We start from the raw sequence: 17370 nt of genomic DNA on the forward strand, positions 1-17370 counted from the left end.
TTGTGGTGGCGTTGCTGTCGCAGTACAGCGGTGTATGAAAGCCCAAGTTGTTATGGCGGCATGTGTTAAGAGCCAAATCGGGGGGGGGGGAGGGGGGCGCAACGACGGGAAGGGAAAAGGCAGCGAGGTGATGAGCGTTTGGTGAGTGACTTAAAGACGCAGGCTGATGTATGTAAACGGCTGCCTCTTCACTCCTTTGTGTGTCAGGCGGGCTGCGGCCGGCCTCCGGGAAGAGAAAGAGGCGGCCTGTTGTTTTGTGAACTCCTACACTGCCCCCTGTTGGAGATGCACAGACGTGTACGATGAGGCATTTATGAACTGCCAGAAAATGGCTGGCTGCACAGACAATGATTACCGGCACGAAAACAATAAGGAAATGATATGCCTTTGTAACGCATGCGCCATTCAAGCCTTCAAACACCGCAGTGCACACAGCGCACCGCCGTGAAATCAGATCTTCGATGGCTGGGCTAAGTGTCTTGGGGTGAGGAAGGGTCATTTGATGTGGTCTATTGTTGCTCATTGCCTGAGCAGAGTGGATAAATCAAACCAATGGGCTGGGAACCCTCCTGGTCAGCCGAAATGGGGAGGGAGGAAGGGGGGGGGGGATAGAGAGAGGGAAGGGGATGGTAGGAATGAAAAGCCCACACATTGGAAAATGAACTGCTGTCTTTCATAGCGAAATCCCACATGATGGGAAAGCAGCGAAGTGGCACTACACTGTGACAGCGCCTTGTTAGTGACTTTAGCTTAAGAACTACTGCCGCTTTTGGCTCCTTCAGAGAGAAAAGAGCTGGGAAAATGGGAAATAAAAAAAAAAAAATCAGGTGTGGGAGCAGAGAGAGGAGTTATCGTCAAGGTGAGGAGAGGAAGGGGGGGGGGGGGGGGGGCGGAGAAGGGGAGAGAGATGTGGCCACGGATCAGCGGTCTTCTCTAGTTCAAGGGAAGTTCATTGAAAACTCTTGCTCGGATTCATGTCATCTGTTTAGCGGTTTCGTTGGTCCCTGGGGTACATCTCTCTGCCTTTGCAGCCCGCTCAACTTGACAAAAGGGCAGGAGGCTTATCAAATCTCCAGCAGCCAGGAACAGCTTCTCTGCCAAGTTACATATTTCAAATGAAATTTCACAACGGAAAATGGTGGAGCTGTCCCAGTATGGACAAAGGGGTTTTCTGCTTCTCACTGGCAAAACGTGGACATATGGTGGTTTGAAGCTTCTGAAGAAAAAAAAAAAAACACAAAAAAACAACCAGTGATTTGGCAGGCAGTAATAGTAGTCTAATTACAAACCGTGCCTCTGTCAGTGAGTAAGTGGGCATGCAGAATGCTGTGAAGAATGGCTCCTTCTGTCTCTGTCCAGATGACTGAAAGGCATTGGGAATGAAAAAGGAGAGTCGGATCTAATTGCCACAACAAATGCCAAAGTGGCAAATGGCTGTTGTCAAACGGAGACGTTTTTATACATGTAAACAGGGAAATTAAGCAGAGGACAGCTTACGGACCCATTTCTCTTTAGTGGAAGACTGCATGTGCCGATTAATGCGTTTCACGGCCGACGGAACGTCATTTCAAACGGAGCAAAAACACTTTCAAACCGCTGCTGGTGCGCACGAAGGACGAAACAAATGAGGGTAGGGCATCGAATGTAGTGCAACGCAAACCTTAAAAAGGCGCAGCATCAGCAACAAAAGAGCACAAAAAAAACAAAATACAAGTACTTTCAATGAAATGATCATTTACGACATTATTTCTATATTGAACACAAATCTCATTCCTCATTTTTTGATAACACGCCAGTGCAGTGGAAAAGGCTCTCCAAACCCACAATAGGCTGCCTGCCCCAACAAAGTCTGATGGACAGTGGACCATTAAGCATCCAGAGTCACAGACGCTGAGCTCGGACGTCAGTGTTGAGCAAACACAGCCGTGAGGAGCAAGAATTAGGGACTTAAAATCGTGGAAAATAACGTAAGATAACCTTCCCATGCGATGAATGTCATAAGATGACTGCATGCGACCTACAAGTTACTTGCAGTTAATCCTCTTTTGGTCATTTTTAATGGATCCCTCTGAGTAACTAGCCGGCCTAATGTCAACTTGAGCCTCATCCAAGACAGCGGGTGTTGGATGGTCCCATGTTCCCCGGTGGGTTGTTTGGACCAGTCCCCCCCAGAAGGCCACAGTTCTTCCGCATGAAGCAGCCGTGGAAGAGACGAGGGTGAGGACCTCCTGGGGCCAAGCTGCATCTCAGCTGCAGCACCAGGCGCCAAGAGGCCCTCCAGCCGCCGCCGCTGCTGCTGGCAGCTGCCGCCGCCGCTGCTGCCACCTGCCGCCACTGCTGCCGCCTGCCGCCACTGCTGCCGCCTGCCGCCGCTGCTGCCGCCTGCCGCCGCTGCTGCAGCCTGCCGCCGCGCCTCGATGTGTTTCGGACATTACACTGCCGCCTAGTGAGCTCCGCGCCGCCGGCCCCTGCCTGGTCTCACCCTTTCGAGAGGCGAGTCACTGGTGACATTCCACCACGACCGGTGTCATTCTCAGTTTTATCAGACAACGACGCCCGAGGTCATCAGGCATTTTAAGCACCAGCGCCGCCAGCGACCGGCACTTTCAAGGGCGGCTTTTCCCATCTCTGGAGGGAGGACACTTGCTCCTAAAGATGGGGACAGGAGGCGGCTGCCAACAATGTCCAAAGACGCTCCACAGGTATCCACAGCTCCGTCTGCCATCCATAACTACAGGTTCTTTGAGGCAAATTTCAAAGGGCTATGCTCATCCAAGGCCCTCCGGAGGGGGAGGGAGACAGAGGCAGACATCTGCACAGCGGCTCCCTGGTCTAACAGGAGATGCGTTAAGAGGCAAATAACTGCACACGCACACACACACACGCACACACGCATTTCTGCGAGATTTAAAGCTTTCCTGAGTCGTTGCGTGTTAAATGTGCTACATGGCAGATGAAGCGCCGCCCCGATTCGGCACTTTTTCCCCGCATGTGCGCAGCGATGCGCCCGTGATCTGATCATCGAGGATTAGTGGGCCTCACAGGGACTCTTCTGCAGCGGCGGTGCCGTTTGCAGAAGAGTCCGACATATTTTCCTTCGACGCGCGGGGCTGACAAGGTGTGGGCCGGGGTGCCCGGCGGTGCCTCCTTGCCTTATTCACGCATGGCCCTTTTTCACATTCACGCTGGTGAACTAGCGTATGCTCTCCCCTCGGACCTCGTTGTCACAACAGGGCATGGACCACAGCTTCGCCCTGAAAGCAAATAGGGACGAAGCGTACACGAGATAGAACATTTGAAACATACTGTAACCCCCCCCGTTGTTAAGGAGTGAAGGCACAGCCTCCCACTCTGCACAAAAAAATAAAAAATAATCCCTCAAATCTGTGCGCGTAAGCAGGAAGGAACCCGGCGAGGGGCTTTTCAGACGCCTACACTCATAGAATCCGAAGTTACAATACATAATTTACGATATTTGGGCTACCCACCAGCAGTCTGAAAGCAATGCATCCATTTAAAGTTGGAGCAGTGTGGCGTGAGCAGGATGTATGTGAATGAAAAAGACGGTCCAGTGTTAGAGTCTATGTCTATTGTTTGGAAACACTCATACACAGATATTAATATAATGTTGAGAGCATATTAATACACTTTTAAATTAATATACAGGTTGATGAACACATTTCTAGCCATTTCCTAGACTGATTTTCCTGTTCTGTGACTCTGAAATGAAACTGAAAGATGCTGAGGGGTTTCATTACGAGCCGGCTTCTTACTAACACATAATCAGCACTAACTGGTTATCAGGCTCTGACTATTTCACTTTAAAAGAAATCAAGAGCAGTAAACCAAAACAACATGATACAAGGGACGTGTGTGATGCAATGTGATGTAAACTAGTAGAGCACTAGCCAGCACTCCACTCCAATAACCCTTTATAGGAAATTCATGAACGCAGTATGCGCTGCAGACATCCTGCACACTACACACAGATCAACACAGTGCAACAACAACAACAAAACTGAAGCTTCTCCAAAGGTAGAAGTAAATCATTTTCAGCCAGTGTTTCCAATACTTCTGTGGCGTGATTTCGTGTTACGATATTCCCATGTATACAACCTGGGGCCGCGTAAAACTGGAAAGACAAACAAAGCAGATACGTGGTCCCTGTGTTGAAGATGGATTACATTTCATTTCTATCGTGTGCGTAATATGTGGCTGCTGAGCCGCAAGTGTCTGAAGCATAATAGACGGCATGCAAACCAATTACAAACAGCCCTGAAATATACCTCATGTTTGAGTCAAATTAGATGTGAAAGCCGTGACATTTAGCCTCTCCGTTGCTTTTATTATCCTTCGATGTAATTAAAGTAAAAGCAACCGCAGAAAATGCCGGGATGATAAACAGAGAGGTTGTGTGCGTGCAGCCTAATGATTCATTTAGGCTTGACTTCAAATTGAGAAACAATATAGACTCCGAAGGGCGACGTGATTTGCACATGCTTTTCAGCAATGGCTTCACTTACAGCTGAAAACATCTCAATTTAAAAGGAGTTGGGGTATTTTACACATTTCAAATAAACACAATTATATTGTTCTGCTCTATGGATGGTTTAGAAATTCTAAATACAAAGCAAGAGGACTGATATGCTTCCTTCTGCACAGAAAACACTTTCACTGGATGACTGGAAATGAGAAATACGAGGGAAATGTCAATATGTTCATAACTGCTGTTGTCATAATTAGATTGAAGTCCTTTCTTCAAACTTGAGTTTACTTTGAAGTGCTTAGTCCAACATTTAATATCGAATGAAGTTTTGTTAGTTTTGGAACTTGCGGAACTTGAATGACACCTTTCACATCACTGAGAGATCATCATTGCAGGAAGTTGAAGCTGATTATAAAACCCCTAAAACCCAAATAGTAACATGAACCTTTAGCCACAGACCTTAGATCGATGAGTCTAGCTCCCGTAACGTTAAATGAAAACGTCCATATGTACAGAGGCACTTGGTATGTTTAGAACAAAACAGCCTCAGCTTACTTGTTTCCTACCAATACGTAGACTAACTAGCTCTACACAAGTTAATATACATGGCACCTCAAAAAAAAGAAAAAAGAAGAAGAATTGCCCCGGTCACACTTGCCAGCCTGCTTACTATTCTGGTTGTTTCTGGTTGTGTTGCATCCATGATGCGTCTCTTTATTGCACAATTCATGAAAGGCCATTAAAGTGCAGTTTAAGGTGACAGAGCAGGGGATGCGAACAACAAGCCGGGAGGCCATTATTCGGGTCTAGGGCCAAGCTGGGGTGTCCAAGTCCAGCTGGTACTCCCAGGAACACCCCCCCCCCCCCGGGCAGCGACCCCTCACAACTGTCCTGGAGTAGCTCTTAAAGTCATCAGGATTTAATGAGGTGACAGTGCATTGTATCAGAAACTAGTGGGGGGTCTGCTGCTCGCACTGCCACTCTCCCCTCATTAAAAAAAAATAATAAAAAAAAACCCCTTTTAATGGGCTCTGAAGAGGGAGAACCGCGTCTGACCGGCTTAACGCTTGTTCAGGTTGTCAAGGAAAATCATTTTTGTTTAAGGTACGACTGAAATATTGATTCAGGTAAACTTCAAGGGGTCCAACGCCGGTGTCTGAGGGGCCGACGGCTTTCTGGGGACTCAAAGAAATGAGGCCAAGCATGCGTTGGTAATTGGCGTTCCTTCGTCACAGTTATGTCTCCTGAACGGTGCACCGCGCACGGTCAACAGATCAGATCGGATTCGGTGTGCGTAGTACGTCTGATGAACAACCCCCCAGACTCTTCGTGATAGTCTTCATCGCGTGCTGCATGGTTTTCAAGTTCACGCCTCAAAAGCAAGCCCCCCAGCCAATCGAGATGAATACATTCTCCATCTAAAGTGACAGTTTATGGAAATGGAAACAGGCGAGGGCATTAGAGGGCTTTTTTTTTTTCTTCTTCTTTTTTTTCTTCCAGAAGAAATAATTACGCCATTAGCCACATTAAAACAACTTTGCATTTGAGGAAAGGGCAAATGACTTCCATGGCGTGCAACGGATTTGCTAGTCTGCGTGTCGTCGTGTCCTGGTAACCGAAGAAGGTATCTCTATGAAAATTAAAGACCGGGCCAAACGACACGTTAATTAGTACGACAGTAATTGTCTATTTATTCAGTTAATGAGTGCAGATGCTTAAAGTAGATAATGGCCAATATGTCCTTAAGGTACTGTGATTAACATTAAATGAGCTCCCTTCCCCCCCCCTCCCCCACTCAGGCAAAGTCACGCTCCATATCAAGTTTTATGATCTAAATGCATCGTGTTTGACGGTATGATAATAAAAAAGGGGGGGTTGAGTTTAGTCGTACTGAAGAATGGAAATATGTAACCTAGCCACAAAAGCGAGGGAGAAGACAACATGGACTCACTCAACATGGATGTAAACAGTTTAGAATATCCTGTATGTATGTATATCGTGGTTTTAAACCATATCTAATTCAATGTGGTTTCCTTATTTCCCGCATTTCTAAGGATGGATGTATGAGCTCCACAGTCAGTTCTTACAGGTAATTGTGAGAAAGCAAAGACTGATGGGATTCATGCAGCCATTACAATTTATGTCACTGTAAAACCAAAAAAAAGTTCCAAAAGGAAGTCCTCCGTTCTGGTGAATTTTAGCGACAGTGACGGACACTTAAATCGCTGCTAATCTTAGAAAGAAGAGAACAAATACGAACGAACACTGAGTAGTTTCTGACCTTCCAGGTTCCATAGCGGGCGGCTGACATTCAAACAGCGTCGTCGGGAAAGTCTGGAAACTTTAGTTTAGCGACGTCTTTGTAACAGCACATCTATCATGTGACGTGCTCGGGGGGGTGGAATTGAGAGACGGACACCGAAATCCCTGAAATGATTTCTGCACGGAGGCACTTTTCTGCGATGTGAGGGGAAGCTATAACTCTTCAAAAACACCAGTTATCCCCGGCAATCTATGAACATACATCATCCGGTAACAACACATTCGTCACAGCACTGCAAAGGAAAGAGCTGAGGGAGGGGAGGTTTGCGTAATACCTCTGATTAAATCTGGAGAGAGCAGCACAAAAGTTACATTCTCAAGCAAAATCACTTGTTCTTGGCAAATTAGTGTGGGCAGGTGCTATTATTCTCGCATGAACTCTTTTGGCTTTTGGGAAGAAATTCATCTTTTTTTCCGAAAATAGGAGAGAGAGCAAATCACTGTGAAGTTATTCAATCGCTGCCTGGTGATTCAAGTTCAAATTACCTTTTTTTTTTTTGCTTTGTATGCAACTACTGAGCTTCGGCGTCGATGGCATTCGGAACGATGGTAGCGACCCGAGAAGAAGTCAATCCAGCACACTGGAGCTTGAAGCTTTTTTTGACTGAACAATAGTCTCTCCCGGGCTTAATGGACCCGTCGCTCCCCTTCCAAGGCCTGCAGACGCTTCCCTTAAACCCGCTTCGGTTTTTTTTTCGACCAACACCTTCGACGTGTTTAACCGACCCGCTGTTGAAAAAAAACCGCCACTGCGTGCTGCCGCAATATGAATAAATAAGCAAACATACGCTCATCTTACGCCCCCCCCACACCCCCCACCCCCCTCCTCCGCCTCCCCTCACACGGCGTACAGTTCTGAACTCAATTTCACACTCCGCTGCCTTCTCAGACAATTTAGACAGGCTGATGCCAACAGCACAAAGTGAAGAGACAATGCATTTATTTATTGACTTTTTTGGCAAAAAGGGTGTGTGTGTGTGTGTGGGGGGGGGGGGGATTTCCAGCCTGTCTGTCTTAGAGGAAGTGAGCGCAATTCAACCACGGGGGAGAGAGAGAGAGCGAGAGAGAGAGAGAGCAGGCGCTGTCCAGGGGGCTTGTTTTCTTAGTCACTCATCCGGTGTTTGTGCTCGTGTCTCGGGGGGGGAGGGGGGCAGGGGGACAGGAGTCGCCCCCCCCCCCCCGTCTACAGCAGAGAGACAGAACTCCGTCGGGATAACGCTGACAAATGAGAACGACTCTGGTGGGGTTGAAACACAAGTGGGCCCAAAATGGAGGTACGGTGTCGACCTGTTAAAACTCTTCAGGGACCCCCCCCGGGTTGCATGATGGGAAGTGTGGGACACCGTGTTTATTGAGTTGTAGTAACAAAAACTTTCGGGGGGAGACGTTGGCCTCTTCTGCTATTCAAAGCATTGTTTTTCTCTCACTCTGTCGCATCCTGCGACGTTGGCATCATCACGAAGCGAGGTTTGAAAAAAAAAAAGGGGGCAACGAGACTAATTTCCTCTCCCCTCACCCGGGCAGCTCGACACACACACACACACACACACATTTAAGTCGTCATTTTGTATCCGTTGCTCACTTGGCCGAGTGACGTCAGGGACAAAAAAAAAAAACCTTTAAGCCGCCTTGGAAACGAGTCAAAGCGCGGCCGCGCTATGAGCCATCCAGCAGCAGGGCCCCCTCATCACAAAGGCCTCGTGTAATCGACTCAGACGTGTTCAAGTCAACTTCCTGCAGGAATCAGGTATGACATTCTAACGGGCGTCTTCATTAAGTCTTTCGGACGGGGTGGGGGGGTGGGGGGGTAATGTTTGAAGCGAACGTGACATTTTCGACTCCAAAGCGCTCTCTCTCTCTCTCTCTCTCTCTCCGCCGCCCTGATACTCGTGTAATTTATGCACAGTTTTTGTGATCTAACACAAAGCCGCGTCTTCCGAAAGCCGCCAGCGACCCGACGCCAAACGCTGGGAAAGAGCAACAGCGTGCCGCCGGCGGGCTGGGAACAGGTATCTGATGCGAGCAGGCGTGGGGGGGGGGGTCCAAATAGCTTCACGGTCCGAAGGCCAGCTGTGAAAAGGGTGTTGTTCATTTCACCGTCTTAGGTATTCAGAGGCGTGCGTCGCTAAATACATTCACGAATCTGACAGTAAATTTAAAAAAAAAACATATATAGAAAGTAGAAAATCGCTGTGTGTGTGTGTCTCTGTAATCTTTACGCTTAGACACTCTTTCATCTGAAAATGGATACAGAACAGTCCATAGTGTGGTACTGAGGGTTTGGGGAAAAAGACTGTGCATGGCAGACAAACGTTGCCTACTTTCCCTGCGACATGAAGGGGTTCGTCCTCCCCAGTTGAGTTTTATCCAAGACTCTTTATCCAACACTCTGCACTATTATCATCATTTCCCACCAAGCAGAAGCTCCCCAGACACTCCCCAGAGAGAGCCATTGAGCTGTACTAGCGCCTCTGCCTTGTTACCATGGAAACCTTCCCATGGCATAGCCCATTACAGAAACAGACACTTTCACATCACTTTGGAAAAGCTTTTCGGGGGGAGATTTCAACCCCGGTGTAAAAATACTCTGATGGTCTTTTGCTCAAACTTGAAACCCGAGGCCTGCATTACCTGCGCGGCGATGTGTGGGACACTTTGTCGGAGCAAAGTTAACGGGCGGCCCGGGCGGTTCCCATCAGAGGAAAAACAGCACACCCACTTTTCTCGGTATACGATATAATAAAAAGCACCGCTGTAATCACTCTAAACTGCTGACTAAATTCATCAAGCGCAAATTGAAAATAACGAAGAAGCCCTCCAGCAGGCCCCTCGTCTCGGGGCATCGACGTCCTCTGCCAGCTAAATGGTCCTTGACGAGGTTAAGTACAACAGTAGCCCCCGTTACACACGTTCTGCTGTGGGGAGCAATTATCGCGGAGGCCTGCGTGGTTTTGATTAAGTCACGGTCTCATTATGCCGTCTCCGCACCCCGCGTAATGAGTCTGGCGGAGGGATGATAAAGCTTTTGATGAAACATCCCAAATCGCTGTTACGACTTCTCATCTTTTTCGAACGTGAATTCGGAGAGCTTCGCTCTCAGTGGCAGGATGTGTGTGTGTGTGTGTGGGGGGGGGGGGGGGGGGGGGGGGTGTCTTTTTGACCGAACCCACTCTCGGATGAGACGTGCACCACATCAGCGCTCGCCTCGTGTCTCGTGGCCGCAGTCATCGCTCGCCACCTCGGCGCTGATTGCTCTATTATGACACATCATTACCTCGGTGAATAATGAGTCACCTCGGGGGAAAAAAAAAAAAAAAAAAGGAGGGGAGTTTATCGATACCGAGCGGCACCATTCGCAGGTGGACCTTTAATTGAGCGAAAGCGATGGTCGATTCATCTTTGCGGGGGGGGGGGAGAAAAAAAAATGGCATCAAAGCTCAGTTGTGAGGTCCTAAGAGGGCTGCCGCTGATTAATTTGGGCCGGGCCCGATTACTCTGAACGGCAAGGGAATGGTGATTGATGTCGCAGTCGCTTCAAACTCGCCTCGATTAATTCCAAGGAAATTGTTATTCCTGGGCCAAATTTACTACAACTACTACTACTTATTTACAGAGGGCGTCAACAGATGGATAACAAAGCACACTTACCCCCTTCAGGCGGTGGGTCGGTGCCGGTCCAGAAGCCTCGGGTGCTCGGGCTTCGGGGATGAGAGGCCACCTCTCCTCCACCTCCCAGCATGCACGTCGCCTCCTGCCGAGGTATCGGAAAGGACATTTTAACATCTGGTCCCCCAGAATGTTGACCGCTTCTATTCAGTGAAGAAATCCACTTGCACCAGGGGAACACACTCTTTGTGTAGACTTTGTGTGTAACCCCTCACAAGCAGAGTGGGATGATCAATGGTTTTGGGAAAGCCGGATGCTTTTGTGTGAATCCGTTTTTTTGGGATGTATGACTCGTGCCTATTGTGAAATAATTATGGTGGTAAAGACAATATATCACACCAGCTCACAGAAAGCTTAAGGTCGTCCAGTTGTCAAAAAAAGACCAAACAAAAAAAACCCACTATATATAGTGGGGTTTTTTTGTTTGGGTTAGGGGTTTGCTCATTGGGGACCATTCAAATAAACAGATGTGTCACAGGACCTGAAAACAAAAAAAGAAGAATTCAAAAGTGTTCCAAAACGCTTCTTCGACTTAAATCGAAAGGAATGTGAAAAAAAGCCTTGAGGTGTATCGTTCCTTTTGTAACTACAGTAGGAATTTGCCACATGCTGCGACCCCATTAAAGCAAGGAACGCACAACCCTCATGGAAAAGGGACACGATCCCATCCAGCAATGAACACCGCTCCTGACGTTGCTTATGCGACACAATCGCTGTTCGTGGGACGGCTGCACAGAAACTGGGATCAGCTTTAAGGAAACTGGATTCAGCGTTGGTTCAGAGCTTATTCTTCACCTTTGTCTGTGTTTAAAAAAAAAAAAGTGAATGCCAAGACACACAGTGGTCAGACCATGTTCCACTCGGACGGCAATGCTTACTGCAGAACCAACAGCAGGATAGAATGAACAAGTCTTCCACTGCAATGTCCACAATGTACTTTAACATATTTTAAATTATGGCCACAACAATAATCCGAGTAAAATATATTTCTAATTACATCGCTGCACAGGAAACAAATGTTGTGCAGACTGAACGTTTAGAGAAAGGCAGCCTATTTGACATGAATGCTTCCATAATTATCTTTGATGCTATAACCCTGAATTCTCAAAGGAGTGCTGAATATTTGCATATCATCATAGATCAGGGTTGCAGTCTGCATGCTCATTTTCAGTGGGAATCAGTCGTTTACTCACTGAAGACTAACCATAGATAACACGAACAATTAAAAGCCACACGCTACTACGGATTTACACTGAGCTTAGTGCATCAAGTGGTAAATTATATTCACTCGAGGCGATGGACCGGAATACGTTGGCGAGGAGGAGGCTTTATTGTCCTGCTGGTCTACCCGACAGAATTTCAATGGTTGTTTGATGGTATTAATGCGCCATTTAAATGCAGGAAGGAAAGCCACGCAATGAGAATATGCACAAAATCTGAAAGTCAGATGTCAGAGGGGTGAGCGGAGGGGAGGAATTTTCTCAAAATGCAGAAAACTACAGGAGTGGAATATCAAATGTTCAACTCTTTTTCGGGGGAAAAGTATCTTTTCTCTTTTAGATGGCACCAAAGTACTGTCGCCCACTTCACGTTTTTCAAAAAGGGCCCTTCCATGCATTTGGCTCTTTGAGGGGAAGAAAAAAAAATAGCATTAATGCCGACAAATGAAGTGAACAGCTGTGCTGCACAGCTGAGATGAGAGTAGCACAATGGTTATTCCATTCCATTCAAAGACAGGGGAACTTTTTTCTTTTTTCCAACGACATCAATGGCAACAGCCTGCCAAAACTCTAACTACTTACCACACAGAGAGCACAACTTTTCTTAGACATAAAAGCCGGAAACAGTCACGTAGCCACGTAGTCATCTGGCCATCATATCAAATAAGAGCCTCTTTACACAGGAAATCAAGGAGATCACCAACGCAACAGCAGTAGCGCACAAAAACGTAATCAAAACAAACAGCTTAAACATCGCTTCTACTTGAAAGAAAACAGGGTCTGAAACTTGAAGGAAATGAAATGTGTCTGATGAGTCATTGCTCGGGGAAATCAATTCATTTAGTCATACAGGAGGTGCCAAGTTATTTATTGCCTGTCAGCATGAGGTGCTGCTTCATAATGTCTTGCTGCAGAAAGAACAGAGGCGCTAGAGGAAATTTGAAGAGAAATATTTTATTGGGTGTACAGGATGTGTCCTTAAAAAAAAAAGACAATGACATCAGCGTTATCATACATCAACACCTTTTTCACAAATATGCTCGTGCTTACAGCGACTCATGCCCGTGGCTCCTAAGAACACGTATCAACACAAATTCAGCCCAGATCTCAAAATACTAATGGAAAGAACAAACTATTTGAAGGAAAAAAAAAACATTGGAAACGTCGGAATAGCAGCAATGTGAATGAAATCAAACATTAAGGGGGGGGGGGGGGGGGAAGCGTTGTGAGTGTACGTTGCGAGTTAGCAGGTTACATTGTGATGCTAGAAGTGCAGCTGAGGAGAACGGGACCTGGGCCATTCATTTTTCAGGTTAAATGTTTCTGACATGAAGGACATTTTACTTCAGAGAGCGGAGCTAGATAAAAAAAAATATTAAAAAAAAAAGAGGTTCAAATTATTCATAGTCTGAGGACTATGGGTGGAGTACACATTTTAGTGGCAATCCGTTTGGGAATTCTTAAGATATTTAAGTCCAACAGACCGAAACTGAAGGAAGTGAACTGAATACACGACTGTTTAAAATGGACTTTGCAACACGTCGTCATCACTGAAACTTTTGGTCGCATAAATGAGGGAGAATTTCTTTTGAGAAACTTTCAGAATAGATTGAACCATTGAATCGAAATATTTTCACATGGATCACAAAATTGGAAATCGATCGTTTTTAAGGCTGCCAATTTGGAAGCCTGCTTAAAAGGCCGCTGCTGCTCATACCATTGGCATTCCAGTAGCAGTAGAATTGTATTATTTGACAAGTTGACTCTTAAAATAGTCAGAGTACAAAGATACCTGCACATGCACTCGACTAATATAACCCTCCCCACCCTGATCCCTCCAGTGAAATGACCCTCTTAAATGCAAACACAGAGGAGCCACTTTCATTGTCTCCTCAGGGGATCCGGAGCCGTTTTGCTCTGCATCTGCATGTAATTGCACACACAGCAGAGCATTACAGTATAAACTAGAACAAAGCAGCTTCAGAATAAATTACAGCAAAGATGGTACATTAAGCGGTAGGATGCTATTAATTCCTGCTGCCACGAAGACGGACGGAACGCAAACATTTAAAAAGCCACTCTGGCAGATTGTCTTAAGTTCCTGCATAGTTGTGGAGAGCAGGTCTAATCATCTTAGACTTAGGGATTTCATAGCATAGGGAGTATTTCTTCTGTTTTCTGTAGTATGTTTATTAGAGTTTTAAGACATGCAAATATGAAAAATACACGCAAGTGACGTTTCTGATATACTCACATCGTCTAACATCGATTTCATTTTCGCCATTAACTGGATAACTAACCGTTAGCTTTAACTAGGGCCTGGCTGTCATGCAGTCTTTGCATTTTGACTAATGTGAGCCGATGAATCCTGTGGGCCTCTCCTGCACTCTAATGCACGACAGGTCAACACTGCCATCTAGTGACCAGAGGGAGGAATGCATTGGAGGACAATTCAGTTGGTGCAGGACGCGTGTGCATGGGTTTACACGCTACACTGGGAGGAATAAATCAGGGGTTTGAAACAGAGAAATCGGATTCAAAGTGACCAAATACGGCGCGCTACACATTTTTGGCCAGGCAAGGCTTTTTCCCATCACTTGCTTTCATCAGGGCCTTGATGGCCCTCGCCCTCATTTCTAACTCCAGTAGCTCCAGTTGCTGAATGGATGGCTGACCTGCTGCAGGTGCTCGGCTTGAAATGGGTAGGCCTTGCACAGATAAACTGACATCTGTGGACTGCGGAGGCGCACCCTGCTCTTCGGTTTCCTCTTTGCCTGGAGAGGACGAGACTGCTAAAATCTCGCTGACGCTTCGGTCTATGTCGCTTAGGAGGTCTGTCTTTGCTTCCGTCGGCTGGGGGCCTTTGGGAGGCTCAGGAGGCTCGGGAGCCGCCGGGCCCGGGTTTACAACCGGGGCGGCGCCTTCCTTGCAGCTGTCCGCTACTTTCACCGACGCGTCCAGAGCTTTAACAGTCTGCTCCTCTTTGGGTCCCTCTATGTCACTATCGTAAATGTCTGCGTTTATGCTTAGGACGTCACTCTCCTCTCCGGAACCAACGCCCTCTGTGAAGAACATTGCACCAAAATGTCATATACACAATGGTGCTTTTTGTGGCCCGTATTCTGTGTCTGAAGTCTCTTTTAAGGTCGAGTGGCCGGGGGAGTAGCTCTCACCTTGCTTAGGGTCCTCAGCTTTTGCAGTTTCTTTGAGGCAACACGTCGAGTCCACATTATTGTCTTGCCTTAATGCATTAAAAACAGAGAAATAAAGACATTGAAAGTATAAAAAAAAACATGAAGAAGTGACTAGAATAAGTATGCAAACTGTTCACTCACTGGCTTTCCAAGGTCTCTCTGTTTTGTTCGCCATTATTCCCAGATGTCAGTTCTTCCCCTATAAACAAGAGCTTCTGGTGAATCATTTATTTCCAATACTTGAATTGTGCAAAATTGTTTTTTCTTTCCAGGAAGAAATTACCAAATTGCCTCATTTCTTACCTGCTAAGATCTCAGCAAGGTTCTTCTCAGAGATCAACTGCAGTTGCTCCCAGCAAATCTTCTGGATTTCCTTTAAGCTAAGGTCCTGTGAACAATAATGTGTTGCTTTAATAGGCTCTAAAACAGCTAAAGCCTATGGCATTACTTCTCGATCTGTATTAGATATCATTATCATTTTTTTAAAATCATGAAATGAATCTCGAGTTGGCACGAACAAAAGGTACTTAACTTAACTCTGCCTTTTCTATACTGCTTCAAAGCTACTTTATAGCTATCAAAGCACCATGATATTTAACACACACACACACACACACACACACACACACACACACACACACACACACACACACACACACACACACACACACACACACACACACACACACACACACACACATACAGTTGATGTATATTAAAAGTAACAATAGTGAAACTAGCTACTTTTGATACAGTGACTTTGAATCTATTGCAATTAAATGAAATACAACAATCATATGCAACAAAAGATATGCCTAGAAAAAAATGGAACAAACCTTTTCATGCAATGATCACTAGTGTTCAAAGTGTTGTTGCTGTTGGAACGTAGCCAACAGTCCAAAATATGGCCATTATGTTGAAAGACTGGCCAAAGCACAAAATTAGGTCCAAAATGCCACAGGCTACCGTAAGTGAAAACGCAGTGTGGCCGCAAGAGATATTTATATTTATTGTGAACAGAGATATCATCAAAATCTAAGATTGTACAAAGTTACATTTTTAAGAAATCAAGCTAATTAATCATGCTGGTTATGGTAGCCCTCCATTCACAAAGCCTCCTTGATGAATAAAACAGACTGTAGGCCATATTGAAATAGGATTGACTGGGATCACTATGTCCTATAGAATAAAACGCACTGTACGTCCTATTGAGATGCAAGCCTTACTCTAATAAGACGTACAGAGACCATGAGTTTAAACAATCACCTTGAGTTCATCTGGCAGCATTTTCCGGAGCTTCTTCTCCCCCAGCACATGGAGACACTGCCCCAGCATCTCCTGCTTGTCGGCGACGTAGGCAGTGATCGGCTGGAACGGCAGGCCGAGGTCAAGTCCGCCCTCTTCGATGTCACTGCCGATCCGGTCCAGCTCTGCATCGGCGAGTTCATCCTTGGATTCCTGCTTGAGCAAAAAAGACAAAAAAAAAAACCAGCGTCACTGACAGGTGTCGCCAAAAGGTGTTTACGGTTCTAATGGTGATGCAACTTGTACGTGGGTGACATAGGAAGAGAAACAGCGTGACCATATCTATTTATTTGTGTTGGTTGTACTGTGAAAGACGATTTCTGTAGACACCAACCCTGACGTTGATTGACATCTTGCTGAAATGAATGCAGTCACTAACTCTCTCTCTCACACACACACACACACACACACACACACACACACACACACACACACACACACACACACACACACACACACACACACACACACACCATCTCATAGTTCTACAACTACAGAAGGCTACAAGCCCTAACACAGGTGATGCGAACGTCATTATTCTGGGAAATGTGTCCTTATTCTGTGGATCAACGGGATGTCAGTTAACGTTGCTTCGGCTGTCTAAACCGGACATGACGTTAGCATTTGAGCTCATCTCACCTTTATGCTGGATTCCGCACTTCTGCGTTTGTTGCCGTCGTGCCGCTCTTCGGGTTGCGTGTGTTTCCGTTTCTTGTCAGTGCTGCTTGATTTCTTTTTGAGCATTTTGTCGAGGTGAACGTAGTGGCGCTTGTGCAGAAATGCTGTTTACTTGTCGGCTCGGTTGCCTGAGTTGAGCGCTTGAATGTCGCGGGGAAAACGTGTCATCAGAAAGCGACGACACCTGATTTTGGTGTCGGTGACAAAAGCAGCCATTGTTTTCACTCACTGCCCCCTACTGGACTGGGGCGTTGCTGCCGTTCTATAGTTTTCCGAATATGATAATGAAAAAAAGACCAAACCCTTACGTAATTTTCGCAACAACCTCTATCATGTTAAGTTATATAATATATTACCATTGTTTCATTACTATCCCAAATTAGTTTATAATCTACTGTAGATATACTCAGAATTGTTATGGACATGGACAAATACTGCTTACTAAAATGTATTGCATCCACTACCATCAATATGAAAAGGCTTCACAGTGCTCAACCAT

The 17370-nt window shown here is 46.1% G+C and overlaps 1 protein-coding gene across 2 annotated transcripts; it reads right to left on the minus strand.

The window, feature by feature from the left end:
• Positions 1–12634: 12634 nt before the first annotated feature.
• On the minus strand, positions 12635–17044 carry LOC119223387 (caspase activity and apoptosis inhibitor 1). Of its 2 annotated transcripts, none has more exons than XM_037480678.2 (6): positions 16833–17044; positions 16155–16346; positions 15192–15276; positions 15030–15087; positions 14868–14935; positions 12635–14756 (listed from the first exon to the last, which is right to left on the minus strand). In XM_037480678.2, exons 1-6 carry the CDS (start codon positions 16935–16937, stop codon positions 14254–14256), a joined length of 1011 nt encoding a protein of 336 aa, XP_037336575.2. In that variant the 5' UTR covers positions 16938–17044; the 3' UTR covers positions 12635–14253. The 2 variants fall into 2 exon arrangements, with proteins under 2 accessions (XP_037336575.2, XP_037336574.2); XM_037480677.2 differs by having other exon boundaries at positions 16155–16349.
• Between the last annotated feature and the right edge of the window lie 326 nt (positions 17045–17370).

The sequence above is a fragment of the Pungitius pungitius genome, chromosome 1 (genome assembly GCF_949316345.1).
Source record: "Pungitius pungitius chromosome 1, fPunPun2.1, whole genome shotgun sequence".
NCBI lineage: Eukaryota > Metazoa > Chordata > Actinopteri > Perciformes > Gasterosteidae > Pungitius > Pungitius pungitius.

Bases quoted from the DNA above. Each gene is read 5' to 3' on its own strand.
- LOC119223387 (XM_037480677.2), bottom strand. From the start codon at position 16,937: ATGCTCAAAAAGAAATCAAGCAGCACTGACAAGAAACGGAAACACACG. The intron at 16,350-16,832 runs GTGAGATGAGCT...TTTTTGCTCAAG, and splicing joins GTGCGGAATCCAGCATAAAG to CAGGAATCCAAGGATGAACT. The intron at 15,088-15,191 runs GTAAGAAATGAG...TCTTGTTTATAG, and splicing joins CCTTGCTGAGATCTTAGCAG to GGGAAGAACTGACATCTGGG.